At 31.6% G+C, this 21,551-nt stretch overlaps 1 protein-coding gene across 2 annotated transcripts in view; it reads left to right on the top strand.

The window, feature by feature from the left end:
• The first annotated feature begins 487 nt into the window (after nucleotides 1–487).
• LOC106082177 (putative uncharacterized protein DDB_G0277255) overlaps nucleotides 488–21,551 on the top strand; it is a 75,856-nt gene continuing 54,792 nt past the window's right edge. Inside the window, exons 1-2 of one of the 2 annotated variants that reach the window (XM_013244535.2) lie at nucleotides 722–812; nucleotides 10,731–15,147. In XM_013244535.2, coding sequence (XP_013099989.2) covers nucleotides 11,318–14,305 — 2,988 coding nt within the window. In that variant the 5' untranslated portion in view covers nucleotides 722–812; nucleotides 10,731–11,317 and the 3' untranslated portion in view covers nucleotides 14,306–15,147. Of the gene's footprint in view, nucleotides 813–10,730; nucleotides 15,148–21,551 lie in introns of those variants that run through there. The other variant, XM_059362611.1, reaches the window with a different exon arrangement.

The raw sequence follows: 21,551 nt of genomic DNA, 5'->3' as shown, positions 1-21,551 counted from the left end.
TTTGGTTTAATTGTTGTTCTTAAAAGCCGAACTGAAATCCAAACATTTATTCCAACAATAATAACAACAACAAAAGAAGCAGGCCGAAACGCCGAAAAACAATAACAATTGAATTCAATTAACCGACTGCACTTCCCTATTCACCATGGCCCCTCAGGTGTAAATATACGAAAGGAAAAAAACAAAAGAGAGCGAGAGAGGGCAATAGGTCGATAATAATTACTCTCCCACCATAAAAGCCCCAAACAAAACAGACCGCGGAGAACATAGTAAAATAATAAAAACAAAAGAAAAGCCAAATAGAATTAGCAGTGTAACCAACAGTATTGTCATCAATTCTCAATTAAGTCAAAACATAGCAACAAAGCCACAAGCGAAAAAGAGACAAATCTATATGGACTACTCATCGTACTCACGTCAGGCTAACGTCGTCAACAGATACATACAACATACAAAACACAATATTCACCACATCTGAAAACAGATCTGAAAACAGAGGTTTAATTGCGGTGAGGTGAGAGATATTTTGTAAGAGCGAGAAGACCATACAGCACAGGGGCAAGAACAAACATAGGCAAGCAGCAGACCGTCAGTTGGAGTAGAACGAGTCGAGTGGACCGATTGGTCGTGGTGTTGTACGTTTGTTTTTGTGGTAGAAGAGCAAATAACGCAGCGAATTGTTGGCGATTCCGCAGTCTGCCTTAGAAGGGACATGGCCGTCTTTTTGCTCAATATCTGTAAATTTAATGGCTGCGGAATCACATTTCCAAGTTTAGGAGATTTAATACAACACATTGAGGACACACATATTGGTAAGTTTATTAACAAAAACATGAAGAAAACCCCCAAAAATACCAACATGAAATGGAATACAGTGTAATTTGTGGATATTTTGACTAGAAAATCAAAGTTTTACTTTTTCGTGTATACATAAAAAATGGTGGCAAGTTTTTTTCCTCTTGAAGAAAAAAAGACTAAAAGTAGACTACATCCAACCAAGACTTATTAAAGTATTGGGATTACAGACGCCGAATCGATCTGTGTCGCGTGATTTGTTAATTATTTGTTTTCTCAATGGCTTTATATTGTGTAGTTTTGTAGTGTTTTTCCCCCAACCCCCATATCTATATATTTAATTTTGATTAAAACGAAACGAAGAAAAAAGAAGGCATCTATGAAACCCGTACAATGTCCAACGTAAGCTTTTTAAGTTGTATATACCACAGAAATTTTTCAGTAATGCAGAGCGAATGTGTGTGCGTGCGTTTGTGTGCGAGCGAAATGTGTATAATATGATTTGGAGTGGGGAATTTACATGGACGGTCGGTCTGTCTGTCGGTTTCGTAAATATCGTCGAGGAGTCTCCAATTGAAGAATTTGATTTGTCCATCTATCCATCCAACCACATCCATTCTAAGCAGGGGCGGCTTATTTTAATGCGTTTTATGTTTACAATTTTTTTCTATGATCTATGGCTTCTGAACTGAAGTATACTTTTTATTCCCTAGTTCAGTTTTTTTCTTATTCGTCTTTCTTATAAAACGTCGTCGCTGTTCACCCCTTAACGTCTGTCGTCGTCGTTGGTGTCGTTGTTGTCCAATTCCTCCCCTCTTCAATTACATATCTCATCATCACCAACCATCCATCCTCATCATGTATTGTGTGTACTAGTAACATACGTAAGCGTCAGCTGTGTTTGGAAAATCGATATTTGTGTTAGTTAGTTGGGTGACTATTGAGCGTTCTCCGGCTATTGTGTGTGCGTTTGTGTTCCAGAGTCAGTGAGTGAGTGAGTGAAGGAGTTTATTATAATACGCTTGTATATTATGGGCTGTCTCTCTTCCCCTTATTGGTATGAGGCTTAAAAAGTTGTGTTAATGCACTCTGTTTAGTACTTCATTCATTAAATTCTCAGTTTTTGTGGCAAAAAGAGAGACTACCGTTTTGGTTTAAGTGCGCATCTTTATTTAATGTGATTTTATTAGAGCCACCTATTCAAATGATATGTTGATGAACAACAATTAAATTAATTTTGTGTGTTAATAACATAACAATAAAAACAAAAATAAAACAAACACTTGTGAGATGTCAACCTGAGCCCAAGTCATGTAACATGTTTTCTGTGGCAAATTCACCACTACCTCATCACGATTTTAGGAAAATTCTCTGGTTTTGTGCTCTTTTGTTCTCTTCACCACCGCCACCGGAGCCACATTTCACCACCCGTATTATGAGAGCACCGACATAAACAATTTTTTTATGCCGGTGTTTTTTAAGCACCTATCTATCTATCTCCTCATATACACATATAAAAGTTTAATGAGGGTATTCTTAAATCTTCAGACGACGTGGAGAAGAAAAAAAAAAATGATGAAAATCTGAAAAATTTAATAGCGACGTCCCTGGCGGCAAGCGACGTCGGTCGGCAGTTGGTGTTTTTTTTTTATTTCATTCGAACTTAATGAGTAATTGCCGGTTGTGGTTCAGACTAGGTACCAGACACTGGGTGTTACGTATTTTCTTTGATACACAATAGATATCTACATTCTACGGATTCTTAATGATATTCGCAATGAAACATTGGCGGCGCAATCTTCATCATCATGAAACAACAGTGTTTTTTCGTAACATATGATGGCCTAACGTTTCACTCCGTATTGCAAGTTTATTGAACTCGGCCCATTATCGCAATGTATGAAAAATAAAAAACTGCATGTCTGACAGAAATACGACAGTTGCTACTGGTATATCTCACATTAATGGTAGACAGTGTTTTCGTTGGTAATTTTTAAATGATGGAGTAGTGGAAAAAAGACTTAGTCGAAAAATAAAAAGTAGGTACCAATTTTGTTGGCAAACCAGGAAAGTCAAAAATTGTAAAATTTAGTAACGAAAAAATCGTCAAAAATTTAAAAGACATTGTGTCAAACAACGTAGTTTAAAAAACAGAATAAAAATAAAAAAATTAACCATTCCTATGGCCCACATACCTATACATATGCATGTATGGGGTGGCGCCAGGATTAGTGGCCGGAGGTACTAGCTAAGACAAGCTTTCCGTGAAATTCCGAAATCAGACTCAGACATTTAAGTCCATTGTAATACAGGGAATGCCTTCTAGTTTACATCGTTGAAACAGCCAGACCGCTTCAGAAAGCCTAATAACTTAGAATTTTTACATCCTCCAATTCAGACAAGTCATTAATGAGCTGAAACCCTTCTGCTTGGCAGTGGGATACGCGAACATAGCAGATCTTATAAATGTAGTTTGCTCTTCCTCGATATGCTAACAGCTTTTGTAGAAATCGTTACTTGCCAATTTTAATATATGAGCGTTTTCCAAATAGACATTGACCTATCAACACGGACAAAGACAGCACAAAGTAGTAGATTGGGCCACATAATCATGAAGTTTTTCTCTAATTCTTCACCATCTGTAATATGTTACATTGCGGGCCTTATTCCAGAGAAGGGGTCGAAACTTAAGATCGTCCAAAGGATTCTTGACTCTGATACAAATTTCTCGATAATTTCCGATGAATGTAAACCAGTGACTATTTCTTCTGGTGTAACGTCGTTCGTTGGCGAGTTTCCTGGGAAAGAGCGATTCGAGTTTTTCCTCTCCATACATTGTCCATAAATATTTTGAGCAATTTTCAGCTCGCTCCCGTATTTTTTTAACCCAGCTTTGTAGTTTTTTCAGTCTTGTAGTGCCACTTATTCGCCTTATTGGATAGACTTTTGTAACGCTTAGTTGTACCAACTAGTTCTGTGATCCACTATAGCGGCCGCCGTTTGTCCCTTGGTTTATTTCTGGGACATGCGAACTTAAGTGAGTCGTCCATGGCATTCGATATACGATTTCTCCACCAAATCAATCAATCTTCATAGTTACCTCTTTTCTTACAAATCTAGAAGGGATAGAGCTGCAGAATGGTTGCCGAAACTTGTCCCGATGTGAGGACCCCCAATTATTGAGGAAATATAGGTAGAGTTTTTTCCTTTATTTCAAGTGGTCATTTAGGAGCTTGTAATATATTCGATAAGTAACTCACCTCATTCATTAATATCTGAACTTGGCTTTATGGTTATTGTTGTCGCCACTTATCTTTATGTGGAGATAGCGATTTTCCTCAGGCTGCTATAGGTGAGCAAGCTCGTTTCGGTCCAAAGCACCGTTCGTCACGGAAACACGGTGGCCATTGGTTTTTTAAAGGCGCCAATAACACGCCTTATTATATCGAGTATCATGGGCACTCAGTATTCAAGCAAAATCCGGTGCCGCTCGGCCTCTCACTGAGACTCCGATCGATACCGCTGATTGTCCGCAACGATGAACACAATAAAGATCGAAGTCAAATTTCCAGCCTGTGGGTTTCTCATAGTGAGGGTTTGTTTCCCTGCAGAATCTGCTTCCCACAACAATTTTTAGTTTGAAGGCAGAATCTTGATCCGTGTGCTGGTTAAAGGACATGAGTGCGATTTATTAATTTCATGTATGTGAACGTAGCAATCCTCGTTAAGCTCTATAGGTGAACAAGCTCGTTCCATAAGACAGACCGCGGGAACTTTTTGGCTTTTGGGTATTTAAAGGCGCCAATAACTCGCCTTGTTATATCGATTATCATGGCACTCAGCATTTAAGCAAGAGAGAAGGTACCGCCCGGGCTCTCACTGCGACACTCAACTGGATATCGCTGATTGTCCGCAACTACAATTGCAGCTACCCCGTATACGAAGTACTCCACTATTCACAACCTGTGGACACGCTTCTCGTATTGACAATGAACACCACACAAGCCGGAGCTCAGAGTTCAAACCCGTGTGGTACTCATAGTCATGCCGTGCCGCTAGACTAGCTACTACTACAAATATAATGCGTAAGAAAGTAAATATTAAGACTACTTATTGTCAACTATTCCTCGCATCAGCCAAAGTTTAATTCCACGAATTCTTATTTTTTGAACTCCGATGGAGGCGAGTTTGCTGAATAAACAGAAGAATTTTCAGATCCGCCAAAGTTGTTGCACTGTGATGAAGATTTATCACCAGATAACATACCATGGTGAGGTTTATTTTTTCCCACCTCTCTAGCGTTAACCTGTGTCTGACTTTGATTCACTCTCACAAAATTCAATTGATTTTGTAATGATTTCCTTACACATCCAGGCAAATTTTGAGAAAGCGGCATCTCCACTCTTCCTCATTCTGTGGATGGTTCTCCTCAGACAGCTCTTTAGCTGCTGATGTCGAAGTAACTTCTGATTAATCTGCTTTTCCATACATTCTTGACGTGTCTTTCTTTATATTCTCTTAAATTCTCTAACCAATATTTTTTTTCGAAAACTATTTTGGTTTTAAAATATTTTTCCTCTGACACTTATTGCAAATTGTTTTTTGGTATTGTGTTTGTGTGTGGTAAATGTGTATAAGAATTGTATAAGACTGATATTCTTGTAAGGTGATTATGGTGGTATGCGTAAAGTTTGATGTTGGATTTGCTGGTCCAATTATCTAGTTTATCATCCTTATATCTGCTTATACATATAACAATGTATATAAACGATCCTTCAACCAGAAGAATTAACCAGACGGTATATAAACATTATTCGCTGACCTATCTATCAAGAATCCGTTTTAAACATATGTGTGTGTGCTTTTCTAACTCTATTTTTACCATGGATATCAGTGTACATATATGGTTAGTTTGAGGTACAGATCATGTTTCGGCGAAATTTCTAAATTTATATTTTTTTATACAACTATAGTACATTGTAAAGAGTGTTATACTTGAAATGATAATGCTATAAAATGAAAAGCTTCAAAAGATCCATATCATATTTTCTAATTTGCTTAATTAATTAGTGTTTAAGTCCAACCACTACAAACATGCATTTCGTAGGTTATTGCTTACACATTATTCGTGTTGTATGTGTGTGTTCTCATATTTAAAAATACATTCGTGATATACCTAAGCTTTGTTTCCCAAAAACAAAAACAAAAAATGATATGCTATGCTAAGAAGTAACATTCATTCAACATATTTTCAAAAGTCAAATTATCATATCACATGCCAGATATTTACGTAATTATTATTATAGGACATTTTTATGAATATATAATTATATATACGACGACGCACAGGTCAAGAAGAAAACCCACCCACCTACGCCACATGCCTCTATTCTCTCTGCTTACCACTTGCTGCCGTCTATCTCTCTATTTCTTATCCTTCTGTGTACAAATTACTAATAAAAACTAACCCTTGAAGAAAACAAGAAAAAATCTAATAACTTTTGTTTAACATTTCTAAATTGTTTAACTTTTTAAATATACAACGCTACAATGACAAAAATAAAACACCGATGAGTGACAGCCACTACTAGACGAAACGGTGACCAAAAACAAAAGACAAACCAAGGGACGATGGGCGAATATAACAGCCATGTCAGGTAGAAGAAACTTTAACCTTAAGCGACAACAACATGTGCTATAGATTCCCACACCCCTTTTGAAATATGGGGGATATTTGCTTTGAATTCTTTTGATGGAGTAGGGTAATAACACCTGTGTGTCTTCCTTACTACCGGAGTTTCAAGGGTCAGTTATCACAAAACCAACAAGAAGTTAAGAAATTACTTTTGAAACTACAAACGAGTGTGTTTAAATATTTATGTATGCCTCAAAATGTCTGTATTGTGTGTGTGCGTGAATAGTTGAGTTGAGTTGAGAGAGAGAGAGGGGAGTGTGAGCAAGAGACAACAAAGCAGTGACAACTGCCCGATCCGATTAAAAAAATAATAATAAAGCCACTACAACAACAGCAGTAGCAACATAAACTATATATATATATGTATGAGTATATACCACCCACCTATCCAACCACCACATCACCATATCAAGATATCCCTTCAAAGTGTTCAATAATTCAACATAAAACCAAACCATATCCTAAAGCATATCTAGACTAATAAACCATAAAAATGATGATGAAAAATAAGAATCTAGTGAAAAAGCAAAATGAAGAAGAGGAGGAGGACGAAAACGTACGTCATACATATGCACGCAACGGTGGCCGGGGAGCAAACGAACCCTGAGTCGCCACTATAACCAATTTGATGATTTTGCAAAAAGGCGCAAGAACCACAAACAAATGCATCTCTTCTTTTTTCGGCACATATTTTGGATATTTTATTTTTGTAATTTTTTTCAAAAACAAAAAAGAGATGTACGTCCCCTATTGCATCAATGGTGGGCATATGATGAATAGCATGGATATACATTACGCATGATGATGATGGTACCTTGGGGTTTTCAAGGTATTGTTGGATGATGCCAAAGAGCCAGTCAGTCGTTTTATCTGTCGGTCCAGTCCAGTCGATCACAGTCAGTCAGTGAATTAGTCGGTCGTTATGGTGAATTTGTTATTAGCTTTTTTTTGATTCGTATATCCACCAGCGGGACATCCCCCTTTTCGATGCAAAAAATCAAAGATTGTTTATTCATTACTATAGTTTCTTTGACCTAATTGCTGCTATATATGCCTGTGTGTTAACTTCATTATCTACGTTTGAAGCAGCAAAAATTACTAAAAAATTGTTACCTTAACAAAAAAAATGGCGAAGTTAGCTTAAAACGAATTACATTTGTACTAGAAAATATAATGCCAACGCTATACACTTTTGAATTATTGTGAATTACAATAAGTGTTCTTATTGTGAATAACTGATAAATAGCTGTTACATTAGTAACCCATTACCATTCAATTAATAAGTTTTTTTTTTAATAACCAGGAATTTAGGTCAACTTTCGAGTTATTTTATACATAATTTACTTAAATTTCTATACATAAAATAATTTAATAACTGAAGAAATTGACTGTTTATAGTCTACCGAGCATAAATTGCCGTTATTCATGTCATGCACGATTATGCAAAGTACATTTGTTGAAAAAAAAAATTGTAACTGCATTACGCCATAATCTTTTTTTAATAAGGTAACAATAATTGCATATTTTTAAATTTTAACTGGTATCTCTTGATTGCTTAGAACGTTGGCAGTGTACGGAATTGTAAGTTGTTTTTTATTTGTAAAATTTAATATAATCATATTGATATCTTAACTCCTTAGTAGCCAAAGTCTTAAATTATGGTAGATGACAATAATTAAGGCTTTCTTAAACTTTATACCCACCACCATAGAATGAAATAATGAAGTCCGATCGAAATGATTTTATCTTTTGATGAAATATAGAACTAGTTACATATAAGTCACATAGAAATATTAGCCCGTTTTTACTTCTTGAGGCGTCCACAAGACTTTTCATTCGAATTAAGTAAGCCCTCTTACAACTGTGTAAAGTATGGAACACATGTAGCACCACATATTTAACCCTATTCAGAGCACCAAATGCCTATTTTGTCTACAGGTTTTCATGAAAATCACAATTGTGGGATTTATTTAACCTATCCTATATCTGTGTCAAATATGGTGCACTTAGTCCTCTTTTTTTTATGCAGCTCTCAAATAAGCTGATTTTAGTTTTGGGAATGCAAATAAGAATTTTATATATTCAAAAAAAAAAAAAAAAGTGGGCTGTGTTAGCAGACTTTCTACGTGTGATTTTTTTATGTGTTTTCAAACACTTTTTTGTTCATTTCATGGCCACATTTACATCCTCTCAATGCTTAGTTTCGATTAACATGTTCTTCTATTGTGTAATATCCTTCACAAACATTATATTACATTGAAATTGTTACGACTGTTAAAAAGATGGGCTCATATTATTTGCTGGTCCAATATTACTGTTAATCGGTTACATAAGGTTTGCAGAAGATCCATGGTGGTGGTGGGTATCTGAAGCTCGGCCCGAACAAATAAGTTGTCATTTTACTTGCTTCATTACATTTGGCCATAGTTTTAACAAAGGAAGACTTGACATACTAAGGAATAATGGTGTCTGTTGAAGGGTGCTTTTTTCATAATTATTGCCACAAAGAACCGCTATAAAAATCATAAGTCTAGAGTATTTTTTCGCTTGCTGTTAATTAAAAAAGAAAAATACCTAAATAGCGAATCAAGTCGACGAGATATGTAACAGCCATGGAAAGAAAAACATGTTTCCATTAATTTTGAAAGGGCACACTGCAATTTTGGCATTCGTATTTGAGTTGTTTTTTTGTACTACTTTTTTTTGTTTTGTTGTATACATTATCAAAAGAGAAAAGGCTGCTCGCATTTAAATATATTTGTTCAAGAATATTGGTGTTTAAGAAGAATTTATGGTGTAATCAAACATGTTCCAACCAACTTCCGAGCATTTTTTTAAAAAATGTTTTGCTGTGGATAAATCCAATCCTATGATGGGTCGGCCGATAAATAGAAAAAAAAAACAACAAAATGGACCCCAAAAAATGTCCAAGTGAGTTTGATTTCTAATCGCTCATACAACCTAAATGGTAGCCTGGGTTTAATTTCTAAAATTGATTTAGTCTGTTTAAACAATGGCTAGCTTACCTCTTATAATACTGTAGCCATCTATTTAGCCCTCAAATGCGAACAGCCTCTGCCACACTTAAAGAATGACCACTCTAGCTAACTTATCTCTTATAATATTGTAGACGTCTATTTTGCCTTCAAATGCGAACAGCCTCTAAGATACTTAAAACAATTGGATTCGTGTTAAATTTATTTTAGTGTGTTCTTTTGGCAAATTACATCAAAAAATCACCCTTAACTACTATGGGAATTAAAGCACCAAAACCTCTAAGTTTCGTCGTTTCGTTAATTAATTTCTAATTAAAATGTTTTGTCCCAAAAATTCATTGACCATTTTTGTTAAGGAAATTTTCAAAGTAAAAAAAGTGCTTAAATTAAAATTAATTTGTTTTCATAAAGTTAACTATTTGTTATATTGTCCTCAGGAAATTTGGTACAAAGCATTTAAAATTTTTCAGTTTTCTTTGTCCTGAAAATAATTTGAAGCAAATATCGTATCAAGTAACAGATTTGGGATTTCTATATTTTGTATAACTAAATTGTGATAAATCATTAGAGTTTCAATACTAACACAAAATGATTTTTTCATATATAAAAAAAATATATATATTTGTTCTAGTATTTATTACAAAACATATTTATTTAGTGTTTAGGTCATAAAAATGAAAATATTGGAAAGAAATTTGGTATAATATCTATAGAACGAAGCAGAGTAAAGTCAAAAAGTGGCAGGTAGGTGGTTGGCCCACAGAGATAATTTCACTTAAAGCAAACAGTTTTTCAAGCAAAAAAAAAACACATATTTAAATTAGCAGAAATTTGTCAACATTTTCTTTATATATTTCATATATATATATATATATATATATATATATATATATATGTTTGTTAAATAGGCAAAATTAAGCCTTAGTGTATAGTAGAAGTTTGACATATTGAATTCTTCATTTTTAACAAAAAATCAAATGGATCAAATCAAAGAGTGACTTTTTTTGAGTGGTACCAAATTTCATTCAGATATCTTCATATTTAAGACCGATCTCTACTACTTAATATCTCTATCATCTACTTTGAATTACCAGAAGTATTCTACTTCCACTATCAACCAACCAACCACCCACCCAACAATCCAACCCCTATCAACCCTCCACAACATTTCCCCTCTAATTTTTATTCCTCTAAACTGATCCATATGTTACGGCTATATTTTTTGTATTTTGTCTATTTAACAGATCTTATGAGGGTCCTTTTAATGATTTTGTACTGTTGTCAAGATTGCGTTTTGCGAACTAGTGGGCGTGGAGGCAGCTTGGCCACGCCCATTTTCAATAAATAAGAAAAATATAAAACCAAAAACAGATAAGAAAAAATAAATGATAACAAAAAATCCTATCCTATGCACACACTATATATCTACAAATCGGTCGGAAAAAGTCAGTCCTCTAGTTTAGAATTTTATGAGGTTTTTTCCAACTTCCCATACAAGCCGAATCACAACACTGTACTACGACGACAGCGACTACAACGACGACAGCGACGACGACGACGAAGTTTCAAAAAGAATCGAATAGAATCGAATCTCGTATCGAATACAAAAACACAGCCATCATTGTAAAGGCCCAGTAGAAAGAAACAAAGCCTAACCAACAGCCACAATTACTACTACAACTAATACTACTGTCTGTCATCATCAACATCATCATCATCATTTACATATGTGGTAGTGCAGTATCACAAACTAATTGTCAATAAGAAAAGAGATACGGTGGCGACGCAACTGAAAATTCGTCGTTACCAAATACGACGAAAAGAGATTTTAATGCTAGACGAGGATAGCGAAATGCATAAAGCCGCAGGAGCAGCAGCAACAACAACAGAAGCCTGCTATAGTGATGATTATGTTTCTAATGTTTGTTTAAAACATCTCATGCGATCATGTATTAATTGTACGATAAATAAGCAATATACTCGCAGTGGAAATCATCTATACTGCTCATTAAAGAAGACAACACCAATGTCGCTATCGATGACGACAGCGACGGCGACGGCGACGACTGAGGCGATGACGTCAACAATAAAAATGACAATGGTGAGAACAAGACAAGGGGCAGCAACGCCCGCCATGCAAATCAACAGTAATAGTAGTAAAAGTCAAGGTGCAAATAGTCGATATTATGCAGCGACAACTAAAAGACAGCAGCAGCAGCAGCAACTACAGCGGCAGCATCTGCAACTGCAGCGGCAGCATCTACAACAGCAACAGCAACATACAACGTATACTAATACATTAATAGGGCAGCCCTCATTATCGTCTACAATTCTAAATCCAGCAACATTCACAACAACATCGCCATCATCATCATCACCATCTGCATTCTCATCATCACCAGCAGCGTCTTCAATAGCAGTGTCAGTGTCAGCAGCTACAGCTCCAGCGGCAGCACCATCTACATGCAGAACATCCGTATCAATATCATCACCATATTTACATACAGTATATTCAAAAAAGCATATGGGACGTCGAAAACGTAGTAATAATGACTCAATGGATGATGGTATTAATAGCTGTTTAAGGATATTATTAATAGTCTCATTTATAAAGCCACTTTACATGTGCTACCATTTTATTAAAAGCGTCGTTTTAACTTCACTTAAACCAACTGAAAGACTACAACAACATCAACATTACCACAACAACAGAGCAGTTTCAGTAATGCATAAAAAATCAACCTCTGCCTCTGCCTCCGCCTCCCCATTCTCTGCCATCTCCACCAAATCCTCCTCCTCCTCCATCTCCAATTTGTCAAGAATAACATCATCACCCTCATCATCAACAGCATCACCATCACGAAGCAAATGTATACGTGTCTTGCCACCCATACGTACCACATCATTCATAACATTGCTGACCATAATATGCTTGGAGACCATACTACTCTCCACCATGTCGAGTTGTGCAAAAACCTTCTACATGCATTGGAATACATCAAATAGTATATTTCGCATAGATAATACCGATCACATAATCGATGTTAATAAAGGGAATCTAGCTTTTGAGTTTGATCAAGTGCATATTATTTGTCCAGTCTATGAGCCGGGAACGTATGAAAATGAAACGGAAAAGTATATAATTTATAATGTATCGAAAGTCGAATACGAAACATGTCGGATAACGAATGCAGATCCGCGTGTCATTGCCATATGTGATAAGCCTCAAAAGTTAATGTTCTTCACCATTACGTTCCGGCCATTTACACCGCAACCCGGTGGTTTGGAGTTCCTGCCAGGGAATGACTACTATTTCATTTCGACCTCGTCGAAAGACGATCTATATCGTCGAATAGGTGGTCGTTGTTCAACGGATAATATGAAAGTGGTATTTAAGGTGTGTTGTGTGTCCGAAGAAAAGAATAAGACCATAGCATCGGGTACGGGCAGCTCAAGCGGTGGTAGCGGCGGCAAAGGTGGCAGCCAACAGGGAGGTGGTGGTAATGAAGTTGGAGGTGGTGGCTCCTCAACAGCTGTGGGTGGTTCTTCGCCCACAGATACATCGGGTGTTAATAATGGCATACTCAATGTCGGCGGCGGCGGTGGTGGCATGGTCGGCGGCGGCAATACTATGAGTGGTGAAGATATCAATCTATCCACAAACATCAATCGCAATCAGCAATTCTCCAATCATCCCCATCATGTGAATAACATCAATACAATAGGTATAAATGGCATTAATACAGGTATGTTACCCAATGGCGTAATGAATCCTGGCGGCCCCGGTAGTGGCAATAATTATGGACTTCAAATGAATCCCATGCTAAATAGTCCTAACGGTGGCGGTGGAGCAACATCCATCAACACCAACATAGATCAATACAATCGTATACCCATGCAACCAAACAGCATTAATGTTTTGAACAATAACATTGGTGGTGGTGGAGGCGGCCTAGGTTTGGGTTCGCATGGTGGGGCCGGCATTATGATGACCCCTGGTGGCATGCATAACGGCATCACTATGATATCGACAGGCGGCGGTGGTGGTGGCGGTATGATGGGGCCCGGCATACCTGGCATCCACCAATATCATGGACAGACGGGTATACGCATCAATAATGTGCCATCAACGCATCATACCTATCTCAAAAATATCAATAGCAATAACAATAATAACAACGATCATGACCATCAGCACTATGATAAACATCCAAATGAGGTTGTAAAAAATGAAGAACTCACCTATAACAGTGCGGCTACGCGGCTTTCCTCACCGTTTTCCAAGTTCTTCAGCTGGTGGCATTGGTTATGCCGCATTGCTGGCGGCGGAGGTGGTGGCGGTGTGGGCTCGCTAGTGCTACTTAAAGCGACGACGGTGGATTGGGAGCTAGAGACGACGTCGCTGGTGCCGACGCTGCCATCTTATGGAATATACTACAACAGCTTATTGAATTATGTGCTAAGAATTAATAAACAATTTGTAAATTTTAAGTCTATTTTATATAACAATTTAATTTATAGTATAATTGCACTTTTTGTAATATTATTAATACAATTCGTAAGATATAATTTTGTACTGAAGATCACCAATAATAATCATAATAATAATGATAATACTAATGACAGATCATCTTCATTAATGACAAAAACAAAAACAACAACAAGAAGAACAAGAACAAGAACAACGTCATCAGCAACAGAAACAACCACAACTACAACTAAAACGAATTTCTTAACGTCCTATGATAACATGACACACAAGAAATTTATTAACGAACAAGAGCAACAACAACCACAACAACATCAACACGTACGGTGAACTTTCTTATAATATAAGATCATTTATACGTATACCTTAAATAATAATAATTAATAATAACGATACTTGGATATATAAAAAAAACAAACAAAACAAAAAAACGAATTAAGAGAAGCAAAATGAAAAAAAAAATGATGAAAAAACAACAGAATGTAGAAGTAATTGAAAAACAAACAAAAAAGAACAACACTGAAAACGAAAAATAGCATATAAATAAAGCTTAAAGCATTTCCAAAAAATATAAGTTTTTAAATACTGTGGATTGGACCATATAATACCATATATTAAAACAAAAAAGAATTTCCCTCCAGATATCATCATTCAACCAACCAATTCAACCAAGAAGAAGTAGTAGAAGACGACACACACATCAGTCTGGAATCGATAAAAGAAAACAAAATTGTATGAGAACTTTCGATAGAAATTTGGAAAATGAGCTTTTTTTGCCCCTTTGGATGATATCAATGCAAAATTTTTACAATTACTTAAACTCTTCATTCGTAACAAAGTTCTACACAGAGGAAAACCCGAAAAAAATTATTAATATTAATTGAAATTGATTAAATTATAAAAATGTTGTGTTGAAACATAACATAAATATTTAAATCAAATCACTTAACATTGATTTAATTTTTAAAAATCAAACAAATTAAAAATTTATTAAATAAAATTAAATCTAAACCCAAAAATTAATAGTACTTAAATTAAAAAATAATAATAATAATAGAATTAAAATAAAACTGAAAATGGAATTAGTCTCGATAATAAATAATTAATAAATAAAAAATAAGTTTAAAAATTAAAAAATGTAATTGACAAAATTAAAGAATTAAAGTATAAAATATTAAAAGAAAAATAATTAAAAAACAAAGTAAGCAATAAATAAAATTAAAAAAAATAAAATTAAAAAAATAATAAAATTAAAAAAATAATAAAATTAAAAAAATAATAAAATTAAAAAAATAATAAAATAAAAAAAATAATAAAATTAAATAAATGATAAAATTAAAAAAATAATAAAATTAAAAAAATAATAAAATTAAACAAATAATAAAATTAAAAAAATAATAAAATTAAACAAATAATAAATTTAAATAAATAATAAAATGAAAAAAATAATAAAATTAAAAAAATATTAAAATGAAAAAATAATAAAATTAAAAAAATAATAAAATTAAAAAAATAATAAAATTAAAAAAATATTAAAATTAAAAAAATTATAAAATAAAAAAACAGTACAATTAAAAAAAAAATAAAAATTAAAAGAACTAAATTAAATAAAAAAAACCTAAATTAAAAAAAAAATAAATTAAAAAACTAAATTAAAAAAAATTAAATAAAAGAACTAAATTAAAAAAATTAAATAAAAAACGAATGAAATTAAAAACAAAATTAAAATAAAAAACGAAATTATAAAAAAATAAATTTAAAAATATAAATTAAACAATTAATTAAAAAATAAATATAATAAAATAAAAATAATAAAATAAAAAATTTAATTAAAAAAAATTAAATAAAAACCAAATTAAAAAAAAAATAAAAAAATAAAATAAAAAAATAAAAAAAACAAAATTAAAAAAAAATAAATAAAAAAATAAAATTAAATTAGAAAAAAAAAATAAAATTAAATTAGAAAAAAAAAATAAAATTAAATTAGAAAAAAAAATAAAATTAAATTAGAAAAAAAAAAATAAAATTAAATTAGAAAAAAAATAAAATTAAAAAAATTAATTAAAATATTGATTTAAAAAAAATTAAAAAATTACTTTAAGAAATAAAATGAATAAAAAATTAAATAGAAAAAATGAAATAAATGATTAAAAAAATAAATTATTAAAAAAATAAATAAAATAAAAAATTACATAAATTAAATTACTCATTAAAAAGTAATAAAAATAGAAAAAGTAAGATTAATCTAAGTTTAAAGATAAAAAAATATGTTATGAAGCTATAAACAATTTTTGTAAAATAAAAAAATAAAAAATTTAATAAAATAAAAAAAATAATAAAATTAAAAAAAATTAAAAAAAAACAAAAATAATAAAACTAAAAAAATAATAAATACAAAAAAACTATATTTAAAAGAACATTAGAACGAGAAATTAGAAATATATCTTAATTAAAAAAATATATATGGAAAAAAATTAAAACTAAACCAAAGTATAAGTTAAGAAAATTTTAATTACAAGAAAGAAAATTAATTCTTTTTTTTTTAAAAGAATTAAAACAGAATTAAATAAAAAATTAAAATTAAAAAATAAAATAAAAAAATAGAATAAAAAAATAAAAAAATATAAATAAAAAATTAAATAAAAATAAAATAAAAAAATATAAATAAAAAATTAAATAAAAATAAAATAAAAAAATATAAATAAAAAATTAAATAAAAATAAAATAAAAAAATGTAAATAAAAAATTAAATAAAAATAAAATAAAAAATATAAATAAAAAATTAAATAAAAATAAAATAAAATAAAAAATAAAGTTAACAATATAAAATTAAAAAAGAGAAATTAAAAGAAAACTAAATTAACAAAAACAACATAAAAAGAAATCAAAAATAAAATTAAAAAAAATAAATTTTGATTGACTTGAAATTTTGAAATAAAAAAAATAATTTTTTTATTTATTATGCAAACAAACATTTTTTGGTTCTTTGAAAACTCGTAAATTTAAATAAACAGCGTAAAATCGATTTTCAAATATCCAAACTGATGACAATCAATTTCAATCAATTTTTTAATTGATTTTTTTTCTGTGTAGACATGATAATATTTTTTTGTGTAGGCAATACAAGAGCTTAAAAGATCAATATAGTAAATAATTCACCAAAAAGACATTTTTTTTATAAGTCATAAAGAGAATGCATATGAAGAGATTAGAAAGAGAAGAAGCCAACCAAAATCTCAAGCGGTTTCATACTTTCATGCTTAGCTCTTAAATATATATATATATATATTGATTTTTTAAGCTATTACATGTACCATTAGCAGTTAATGTTAATTATGATTTTTTTTCATAACATCCGTTGTGTTGATATTCAGTCAGGAGGATAGTGTAACGACATCACTAACCTGACCCGACCTTTCACCACTCTCTCACACTACCCATTCCCTAATCTATAGAATAGTTTGGTATAGTATTTTTAAAAGTTTATTATAAACATTCATTGCAATTCATCATAATGATGATGATTGGGTCGTTCCCTACAACAGCCAGCCAGCCAGTCATTCACTCATAGTCAGTCAGTCAGCAAACTAACCATTTTGAAGTGGTGGCTGCTACTCTGTTGTTGTTATTGTCGCGCGCTGAGGAAATGATGAATGTGAAAGGCTACAGAAATAAACATATACATTATTTATATATATTTACTGCCATAATTTTTAAGTAAAAGCGGCATTTGTGTACCACTTAAACCACTTAATTACTATACCAAACTCGAATAGTAACCATTATACATAATTATAAATACATCAAGATGAAAAACAAAACAAAAAAGGAAATATATAACAAATAATTCTAAACATATGACAGACAACAACAAAGAAAAAAGGAAAATAAGTAAAATAATCTGAAAATAATGATAATTTATAGAAATACAACAATAGATTACTAAGTAACTTGGCAAATTTTACAACTTAGGTAAAGCTCTCTCTCTATCTCCAACATTCTCTCTCTCAAAGTCTTCTTCGCTCGTCATGCCGAAGAAGAATGACAGAAAGGTACTTAAGAAAAGCAAACAATTCCCTCTTTTTTTTTATACACCATACGAGTATTTTGTTAGTTTAAAACACAGATTCACACAGCAGGCTTTTTGTCTGATTTAAATACAAGAAAATTTTCAAATTAAATGTGGATAAAATATTTCCTATACATTGATATCTCTTTTTGGGAATGAGTTTGGTTGAAATAACAACACTTAAAATTGTTTAAAGTAGAACAAATTTTATATAATTATATATAAAAAATAGTAAAAATTCGCATAGTTTTTCTAATCGACTGTAAACCTTAAGTTGCTATGTAAATATATCTGTTCGACGAAAAGCCTGTATTTAATCCAAGTGTTACCACGAAGGAATTCCAAGCCGCCCCTCATTACTCATACAATCATTACAATACTCTCTTTTGTACTCAGTAATAGTGGAACAAATGGAAGTCAAATGAATGTGAATGAATGTGAATTCTCCAAAACAACAGTTATAGGAAAAATTAATACAAATGAAAAAAAAAACAGAATCAAAAATTATTATTCACACAGTAGTAGTACGACCAGAAGAATGAATTAAGAAAATATTGCAACACATTTGAATCCATTAACTTCAGCTTGTGTTGTACAAACAGAAACACCAACAACCAATAACTACCACCACCACCACCATAACAAACCACAACCACCCACCCATACAAAAGAACCTTTACTGTGTTTGTTTTTTTATACTTTCTCTCTCATACAACAACAACATTAGTATACAGTGTGTTTCATGATTTCAAAAACAAAACAAAACAAAACAAAAAAATAAAGTCACCTTAATGTGTATACATACATATAAATTATATATACAATTATATATACATACATATATATCTACCGATTTTAAAGAAATTTGTAATAAAAAAATTGTTGATTTGTTTATATTTGGAAAGAAAATAAGAAAAAAATATGAAAAATGAATATTTCGATATTTTAAAAAATTACAATTTTGGTTTTTGTTATTTAAAAAGACAGGCATGCCATACGTAGACCATAAACGACGAGAAGAAGGTATTTGGTATTGCTGAAAGATAGATGATGACCACTAAAGATGACACATGCATTTTGGGTTGGGAATTTATGACATACTCATACATATACACAACAATTGTAAATATTACTACAACAGGCGTAGCTATTGAAGATAGTTGCTCTTCCAAACACCTTATTCCCCGCTCTCTCTCTCTCTCTCTATCCACCCTTATGGCTTATTGGCTAATAGCTATAGTAAAATTTTCAATTATCCATTATGTATCTCTATTATGCTAGTCCCTGGAGCATACCCACCACTTGAAGGATTTTTGTTTTTAAAATTTCTCTAAGACACTCATTCTTAGAAAAGAACAGCTAAAGCCTACATCTGCAGCTTCATTTCAAAAATATTTCCTTTAATTTAAAATACTTAATTTTTTTTAATACTAAAATAGTTCTCAAAATTAGAAATATATTTGTATATATATAAAAATTTTTTCATTAAAATTTTTCTTCATTTACATTCTATATATTTGTATCTTTTGAATTTTTAACTATTACTTAGTATTCTTCTATATAGAGTGACCCATATAGCAGTTGCACAACTTTTCTTGGGCCACTATAAGCATCGTAAAAAAAATCCGTGTCCGGACATTTTCACAGTAACGTCTTTTGTGTCACGTGTGTTCCGCAAAAGTTGACCGAACTTGATTTTTATTAAGGAAGTGTAGATATGTGGGCCATTTAGTCTAGTCACGCAACTTTTTGGTGGACTTCCCCTAATTTTTCTTTTTGTCTTCCAGAATTTTCAATTTACTGTTTTTTTTTTTAATTTTTTTTATTATATATTTTTTTTTATATTTTTTTATTATATATTTTTTAATATATATTTTTTTTATTTTTTTTCATTATTTTTTTTTATTATTTTTCATTATTTTTTTATTATTTTCATTATTTTTTTTATTTTTTTTGCTATTTTTTGTTATTTATTTTTTATTAATTTTTTTTTATTTTTTTAACATTTTTTTTATTTTTTTATTAATTTTTTTTTTATTTTTTTATTAATTTTTTTTTTATTTTTTTATTAATTTTTTTTTTATTTTTTATTAATTTTTTTATTTGTTTATTAATTTTTTTTTTTTTTTTATTTTTTTTTTTATTTTTTTATTTTTTGTATCTTTTTTTTATTTTTTTTTATCTGTTTTTATCTTTTTTTTATCTTTTTTATCTTTTATCTTTTTTTTTTATTTTTTTTTATTTTTTTTTATGTTTTTTATATTATCTTTTTATATTTTTTTTCTAATATATTGTTTTAAATATTTTTTTTTGAAAAATAAAAAAATTAAAAAATAAAAAAAAAACATTAAAAATATTAAATAATTAAAAAAGAAATAAATAAATTGCTTTTGCGCTTCGTTAGTTTGGACACAAAATTATTGGATTTGTACTTCCAGTTCAGACCAAGTATGTGTTTGCTCATGTTTCTATTTTCAAATAGAAAAACAAAACAGCAACAAATCTACAATCCCATGGCAGCCGGTTGTACGTACCGGATTTCCCCGACGAAGTCCTTCATAGGCAAGTGCTGCCGCCTCAGTGTACAACACACTGCTACAACAACAATAATAAAAAAAAACCTTTAAAAAGTGTCGACAATGTGGTGTGCTTTTAAATGTATGGGGCAGTCCACAACGACCGCGATTTCGGACTTTGAAAATAGAGACAAGAACGAAAACATTCTTGGTCTAAGCTGGAAGTAAAAATAAAAAAAAAAACGTTTTAAAGTCAGCAAAAAGTGTGTTGTTGCTAGAAGCATTTGACTGGTTTCCTTTATTGCGATTTCGTTTTCGACCAAGAAATCATCAGAAGGAGATATCAAATGGATCATGTGTTTTTTAGTTTAACTTTTTTTGTTTTCAATATTGTCACACCACCTTTTCGCGGACTACCCTTATTCTTCTTTTTAAACCCTTCACAGTAGAATGGAAGTATACCTATTTCGTCAATGCATTTGTAAGTCATCGAAAAATCGTCTTGACATTCTTAGTCCGTCCGTCTGTCGAAACACGCAAACTTTTGAAGGAGTAAAGCTATGCACTTAAAATTTTGCATTCATACATCTTATTAGAGTAGGTCGGTTGCGATTGTAAATGAGCCATATAGGTTCATGTTTTGTTTTAGCTGCCATATAAACTGATTTCTTTGACTACTTGAGTCCCTAGAGGGCGTAATTTGGCTGAAATTTTGCACTTGGCTTTTAGTTATGATTTCCAACAAATGTGCGAGGCAGGGTCTACATTAGTCCAGAACCTGATATAGCTCCCATTTTAGACAGACAGATCCTAACGATGAGTTTGAAATGGGATCAAAAGAAATCGCGATCCAGGAAATCAATGAATGCTATTACAACAACACTTTTTTCGCCTAACTTTAAAAATAATTTTTTTTTTCTATTTGTAATAGAAACAGAAACCCCTACGGTCTGCAGCCGGAGAATATCCGATTGTAAGAACTACAAAACGA

The sequence above is a fragment of the Stomoxys calcitrans genome, chromosome 2 (genome assembly GCF_963082655.1).
Source record: "Stomoxys calcitrans chromosome 2, idStoCalc2.1, whole genome shotgun sequence".
Classification (NCBI taxonomy): Eukaryota; Metazoa; Arthropoda; class Insecta; order Diptera; family Muscidae; genus Stomoxys; species Stomoxys calcitrans.
Note: the sequence above shows the minus strand (reverse complement) of the source record. Positions and strands in the feature narration are given on the sequence as shown.